Source organism: Pollicipes pollicipes, unplaced genomic scaffold (assembly GCF_011947565.3).
Source record: "Pollicipes pollicipes isolate AB1234 unplaced genomic scaffold, Ppol_2.1 Scaffold_7261;HRSCAF=8764_pilon_pilon_pilon, whole genome shotgun sequence".
Classification (NCBI taxonomy): domain Eukaryota; kingdom Metazoa; phylum Arthropoda; class Thecostraca; order Pollicipedomorpha; family Pollicipedidae; genus Pollicipes; species Pollicipes pollicipes.
Genome location: NW_023597054.1, coordinates 51,734,326 through 51,741,494, shown reverse-complemented (window position 1 = coordinate 51,741,494; position 7,169 = coordinate 51,734,326). Strand labels below are relative to the sequence as shown.

General features: G+C 50.1%; 1 protein-coding gene across 1 annotated transcript in view; it reads right to left on the bottom strand.

The window, feature by feature from the left end:
* Nucleotides 1–1,897, bottom strand: part of LOC119111591 (uncharacterized) — a 20,895-nt gene extending 18,998 nt beyond the window's left edge. Inside the window, exon 1 of the mRNA XM_037235400.1 lies at nucleotides 41–1,897. Within this exon, the coding sequence (XP_037091295.1) occupies nucleotides 51–1,280 (1,230 nt within the window). The 5' untranslated portion in view covers nucleotides 1,281–1,897 and the 3' untranslated portion in view covers nucleotides 41–50. The remainder of the gene's footprint in view (nucleotides 1–40) is intronic.
* Between the last annotated feature and the right edge of the window lie 5,272 nt (nucleotides 1,898–7,169).

Below are 7,169 nucleotides of genomic sequence, written 5' to 3'. Positions count from 1 at the left end.
CAACCGGTAGAGTGGACGCGGATCATGCGTTCATGCCCTGGTGTCGTGCGTCATGCTCTCATGCTCGCCAATATTACTCGCCTGAAGGTGTTGAAGACGTCGATCGCCATAACATTGACCCAGAAGAGTGCTGCTGCGAATGCGCTGAAAGCAACAATGGCCAGCAGAACACAGCCGTCGGTGCCGTAATCCTGCCACAATGCCGCCATGGAGCAGAGGTAGCCGATAAGCAGGCAGACGCACAAGGACGTCACACATTTTCCGGGCAGGTTCCGTGTTTCGGGCACGGCACAGAACGCCGCCAGATGCAGCAGGAGGCACAACACGGACGCTGTACGACATGCCACCAAGGCGTATGAAAAGGCGGTCTGGAACCTTTTAAGTTGGAAACGCGGGTCACAAAAGGCTAGCTGTCTGTCACTGAGCTCATAATAGCCGCGATCCAAGATCAGGTTATACGTCGGCACGTACGCGACGTCTTTGTCGCTGACCTGAAACTGGTACTCGTTTACGGTAACCTTGGGGCAGGTCAGGGAGCCGGTGGCGTTGGTGACGCCAGAGGAAACTGAGACTTCCCTGCAGATCTTGAAGAACGGGTCCCAGAGTCGGGCGCCGGTACAGATCCTGGCTGCTCCCACTGCGTTCATGCCCGACCGGGTGGTGATGTCGAGAAGAAAGACTGAAGAATGCATGCGAGGACGCCTTTCGTCAGCAAAATTGTTGGTGACCGGCCAGTACGTAATGTACTGTTGTGGTACATAGTTGCACAGGGCGCAGTGCGCGTTGCGGTACCTGATTCTGCCGTGATACATGTAGGCATTGTACGCGGCGCACATTCGGGCGAAGTCTAGGTTGGTCCAGTTAGCCGCACAGCTGGAAATCTTGGGTTGACAGTTCCGCATCAAATGTTCTTTGTCGTTATTGCCCGAATGTAGGGAAATTACGCACGCATGAAACGTTCCGTTGTTTTCGTCCATCAGCTGCAATCCCCACTCTCCAGCAGGGTTCTGCAGTAAGTTCTCTTCAATGAAGATATCGGTGATATTGAGGGCGTCCTGGTGTTCTTTGGTCAGCGTCGGACAGGATATCGCCGGCGTCCAAAACACAGACCCTGCTAAGTCACCGTGGCATATGGCGCAGCAATAGTTGCTGTAGGTCATCCCGCTGGCGGGGCTTGTAACCGGTAAAGCCGCGAACGGATCCTCGGCGAACGCCGCGTTGCGAGCACACTGGCTTCGCACCGAGGTGTCCCGCCACTGGACCGGACACCGGGACACCATGTACACATACCCGAAATCTGGGGATCGCCTGCATGCCAAGTCGTTGCGGGGCAGGGCCTGTGGGCTCACATCCAGGCAACAATCTCCGTACAGCGCGCACTCCTCGTCGCAGGAGCACTCTGCGAGCTCCCGTATTACGGGTGGGCATTTGTGCATCTCACTGCGCCACAGGTTGAGTGAGGCCAAGCTTGCGTCGATTATTGTCACGAGCTGGGCGTGCGCACGTGCTGCTGCCCAAAGGTTGGGCGGGTCGGCTACGATCGGCGCCGCCAGCAAGAGAAGCGCGGCCGCCGCCAGCATCGCCGCAACGACTGTGGTTGCGGCGGAGGGGTGACGCGCGTTCCTCCTCTGGGTTGGCAGAATGGCCTGCCCACGCCTCCGCTTCGCTGCCCTCGCCGCCGGAGCCAGACGCCGGATCACTGTGAAGGTAGGTCAAGTTTCAGCCCGGCGGCGGTTGGTCGGCCTCGCTATGTGATCTCAGCGCTGACCACCGTAACGTAACGATAGGTGGCAGAAACTAGGCCACGGGGCATCTCTTTAATGCGTCACCGGTTTGTAACCCGTTGCGGGGCCAAGCGTCAGCCCCCGCCGCAGGCCTTCTGACGTGGCTGTCAGGTCAGCTAGGCACCCGTTACCACGGCCGGCGCTTGGAAGAGGACATTGGGTCATATACAAGGGGCCCCCGAACGGTTCGTGATGCACTGGAGGTGAGCTACGCGGCGTGCGCACCGTCAAGCTTCTAACCATGGAGGCATATAGGAGGAGAAACAGACGGAGGGCCATGGCAGAATGCATTGTACCTGTCGACCACCGATTGGCCGGACTCGCCCGTCCACTGAGAGCGTCGGGCTCAGCCAGTGTATAATTACCCTCCTTTGGAAAACCCCCAACCGAAAAATGACCTAATCTCCCAGGATCATGGAACTCACCTCCACCACTGGGTCACGAAGAGTCCAGCACCGTTCAGTTTGCCTAGATCAACATGCTTGATATAAACAATACAGGCTTTGGAGCTTCTGGAGTTCTTTGCTGACAGTTATCGATTTTCGATATGCCAAGAGGTACCGAATAAACGTCGTTAGCAAGCAAAGTTACGCTTCACGCTCTGCTGCCGATAAAAACTGAACAATTGTCATCATTCCACAGCACCTGGCACGCAAACGGAAACGGTAAAACGAAATCAAGCACTAACTTTCAGGATAATACCATACCTACGTAAGCTGTTCAGTGCGTTCGCGGGAAACATTATGCATAGAGAAAAGACGGTACAGGTGGCATTATTTCTCGTGGTATAACCAGAAGAAAAGAGAGATAGGGTACCGATAGGGGGATGCGGATAGAGGGATAGAAAAGAGAAAATATTTTTTCGGGGGGGGAGCTACGTGCCTTAAAGAAGACGAATATCAGAAGTGATATTCGTTTCAATCGTTCGAGGCATTGTTGTTGTTCGATGAGCAACTGATAGAAAGCCCTAAGCCAGCCCTGGTCCAAACTGATGACTTGTCCACATACCCTATTACAAACAAAATCCAGTGCGTAGATTTTAGTTAGGTGCTGGAAATGTACAAGATGTGTAATCATGTCGTAGAACTTAAGTTTCCATTAAACGTTTGACAGGCTCTCGTTTGTAAAAACATGAAGCAGATGCTACGATAGTAAAAACTTTGGAGTTTGAATTAGTATTATGTCATAACTTTCCCACGATTGTAAAGAGCGTGAATGCTGCATTACACTTGAAAGCATGCATCACTTTTCAGCAAACAGTCATCATGTTCTAAAGGAAACTCATACGAAAACCTGAACCTGCCCGAACAGTTTTTATTCCGGTAGATAAAAAACGCCGTTGCTGACATAAATCCGCTGCAAAGCTACCAAATTAGACAAGTTTTCTTACTGTACTGTTGGGCAATCGCTGCTGTACACACACAATTGACAAATATAACACATATGTATTAAACGGCGAAGTGGTACGCGTGGAGAAGTAAGTGACGTTGACATATCAGCGAAGTGGAGCAGGACAAGAACGAGTCAGGGAGACGCAAAACAAAAACAAGTTGACAGGCATTGGGAATCATCTTTAAGAAAGCAACATACTGCGGAAGAAATCTGGCTTTTTGGGCATGGGCGTAATCACGACTCTGAGCTCGTGGGGACAATCGGGATTGAAAGACTGAGACTGGAATGTAAAGGAGACTACCTGTAATGATAATGACATTTTGAATTGGAAGTTTGCAATACAATAAACATTCTACAGACAACATTGGCGGATTACACGCATGGGCATGCAGCAAATAAAGAAGGGATACAAATCATGTTTTTCGTCCCCCGATCTCCATGGAAGTCTCGCCATCACTGGGCGTGCCATGACAGCCAGAAGACAGGAAATGGAGGATAGGTGGCAATAGGACAGAACAGGACATGTTTGCGGCCGTGGCAGGATGAGAGAGGACAAGTTGGAACAGGATTGAGGAGAAGATAATAGCACAGGGTAGGAAAGGACAGGGCAAAACCTTGAAACGCATGAAACAGCAGTCGTTATCGGGACTTAATGTCGCGCTCAACTGCTGAGGCCATGACGTCGCTCGCCTCTCACCCTGGCAGAAAGGGAGGGCACCGCGAGAAATTGAACCCTGTTCCTCTGGTTTCCCAAACGTGTACGTGGTTAACGCAAAACGTGGTTAACGCAAACACTCAAGTACCAGTACACTGATCCAATGCACTACCGGCACCCTGGGTGTAGAACAGCAAGCAAAATAAGCTAGGACAGTAATGGGGATGGCATGAAGGGACATGACAGAAAAGAAGAGGGTGGCGGATTACAGCACACAATGACGATAGGCAAAAAGAAAATTGTCAAAATAAATTGCGAGGGATGTTTCTTTCATCCTCACACCAATTACAGTATGAACTTCGGCTACTGCCCCCCCCCCCCCGCCCCACCTTGCCTCTTCTTTCCACCCAGCATTGGCCAGTGTCGTCATCGCTCCACCTTCTACGCCCCTGCGTCCCCTGAATGTGGGGCACTCCGCGGCGATCTACGGCCAACGAGGGCGGTGGGCGGCAATCGACGTGCTGTTCGATGGCAAACGGACGGGTGGTGTCGCATCGACCCCGCTGTAAGTCCGCTTTACTAAAAACGGCGAATCAGGGCGATGGTTATTCAGTTACTTGCGTTCTCTCCTCGAGGCCACCGGCCATGTTCATGTGCACCGAGTACGCACACAATAAACTAATGACCTCAGGTTGCAGGGGTGTAGTTTCCTGCTTAGTAGTGATCCCCCACCTCCTACACTAAAACTCCAGTCTCCCCAATTTTGTGAAGAAAGTGAGCAAACCCGCGAAAAAGCGTTTGCTTGTGTACTTTTGAGGTGGGTCTCATAAATTTGAACTGCTCTTACCCCCACGCCAATACATTTTGCAAAATACGCCCCTGTCACGCTATCGGCATGAGTGGCATCACTTATGTTGTGCCGCCTAACGCCGCGTACTAGACACACTCAAACATCAACGCAAATGTCTCGCCCATAGGGTTTACCTTTCTCTTCCCTCTCCCTTCCCCCCCCCCCCCCCGAACTTTGAGAAGAGAACGTGCTAAATCTGTGCAAAAGCCTATTTGTTACCGTAATCTGGTGGTAGTGGAGTAAATTTACACCATTCAGCTCACCTACACCATCTCATTTTGTGAAGTTACACCCGTCCGTCTGTGGACGCTTGTTTTTGATGAGGCATTTAGGACTCGCTCAGTATTTTTTTTTGTCCCTTCTCTCTTCACTGCTCCTCGCCATTATTGACCGTGATAGACAAGAACGTCTTGCATGTCAAACTCCGAGCACTCAGTATGAGGGGATCCTGTGGTAGTAATCTGACCAGAGCCGCACGCTTGACGGTACTTGAAGTTCGACTACATGAAATTCGCTCACCCCTTTCAAGACCCTTGGCTTCTGCTCTTCGACTTGGCTTCAATAATTCTGTGCTGCCACCGTGCTGTTGCGCTATTATCCTACGGCCCTGGCTGCCACCCCGTCGCCCACCCGTAAACAACTTAACGGGCAGCCAGTAGTGACCCTCCCACTATTCCATGCGACACGATGAACCATACATTAACAGCAAAAATAAGAAACGCAAGTCGCAGAAAAGTAGCCCACTCCCACGATTTTAGTACAGCAATATTCACCAGCAATATTCACGCAGGCTGGGAGTGGCAAAGGTCTAGCCCGAGGGATGAAGTCGAAGGCTCCACTTTCCGCTACTCACCTGACTAAGCAAGCTTGTTGCAGGTGGGTGATCGAAAAACAGAGTCGCCATTTACGGGGTGAATGCGTACGTAATAGTCATAAAATATATATACACGTAGGACGCCCAGCCACATGGTTCGTGAAATGCATCACGAAGAAGTATACTCTTCAAGAAAATGATGTCCTGTGAGCCTCTTCATGCAACTTTTTGTTGCCTCAAGAGCATCTGTTATGGGTAGTTTAAGTGACACGTTGGAATTCCAGAGACAGGGGCTAACCCACGTCGCCACACGACAATGATGGTTTTTTGGTGAGTTTTTCGTGAAAGTGACATCTGTTTCTTGTGGTTACTCTAGGGATATCTACTAGCGTAAGCAGGGCATCCGTTGCAGCTCGCAGGTTCGAAGTAAGCCTCCTATGCACTAAGGAGATTAACTGCTGCTTTGCAACGTCCCTAATTTTAGTAACTCCACTTTTTAAAAATAGGATCGCAATGCGCCAGTATTTGTGGATTAGCAATCATTTGTATTGCTTAAGGCCTTGCACACGAACGTAAATATCCCACATGGATAAACGTCATGTAAACTGCAATCACACGCTTTGACATTTCTCTGGTAGGACTGTCATAACCTAAACTCTTCGTGACATTTGCAAACTGATGGAGGGAGAGGGAGCGGAAGGGAACCATGGCCGCTAATACGATACAGATAACACATTCTTCCTGGTTCTGGAATCAGGAACCAGGAACCAGCTACCGGGAAGAAAACTTGGAACTAGGCGCATGTCTGATAATGACTGCTGCGTTACATTGTGAATATGGATAGTCTGACAGCAAATAACTCATCATATCCAGTAAGGGACTGGCATCAAACTATTAGGCTGACCCAGGCTTAAGCGCAAGGTCACCCAATTGTGGAGCAGGCCGCTACCGACGGCACTGTTAAGACCGGGTGGCGCACGGAAGTGGAAAATGTACGGTCCATCGTGCATGAAAACGTTGACCCGGCGCGCCATGGGAGTTTGGCCCCTCTGGACAAAGGAGATCCCTCAGTACAACATAACGAAGCTTTTGTTCTTTTGGTGTCAGACTGATCGAAATCGGCATGACAGTATTCGATGTACAGCCCTCCGAAGACGATGCCTTTAAAGACAATCCGCTGGTCGGAAAAGTGCCCCGCGGAGTACTTCTGGCGTCTAGTGGAATAGACAGTAGTTGTTTTTAGAAAGAAAACAAATATTTAAAAGGTTTGAAGGTTTTGGAGATCATCAAAGTGCTGGGATAAAAGGCCTGATACGTACTTTTGATATCCCTAGATCTCCTTAGCCTCTTAGACAAACGTTGGTGGCGTCGCTCTAGCACAGGAAGCTAGGCAAATAAATACGACTCCAATTTGGTTCTTCTCAAACATTTAATAATTGTGGACATGATTAAACCTATCAGAACGGTTTTTCAACTGTAATTATGGGCACCATATGGCCAAAAAGTCCGCGTGCTTCAAATCCCATATCACCACCACTGCTCGCCGAATTGTTTTGATACAGAAGGAAGAGACAATTTCGATTAAAAAAGGAAGTCATTTCCCCCAACGCATCGGGAGCGTCCGAGATTTTATCACTTCTGCACTTTGTCTTCGATAATAGCGACAGAGATCAA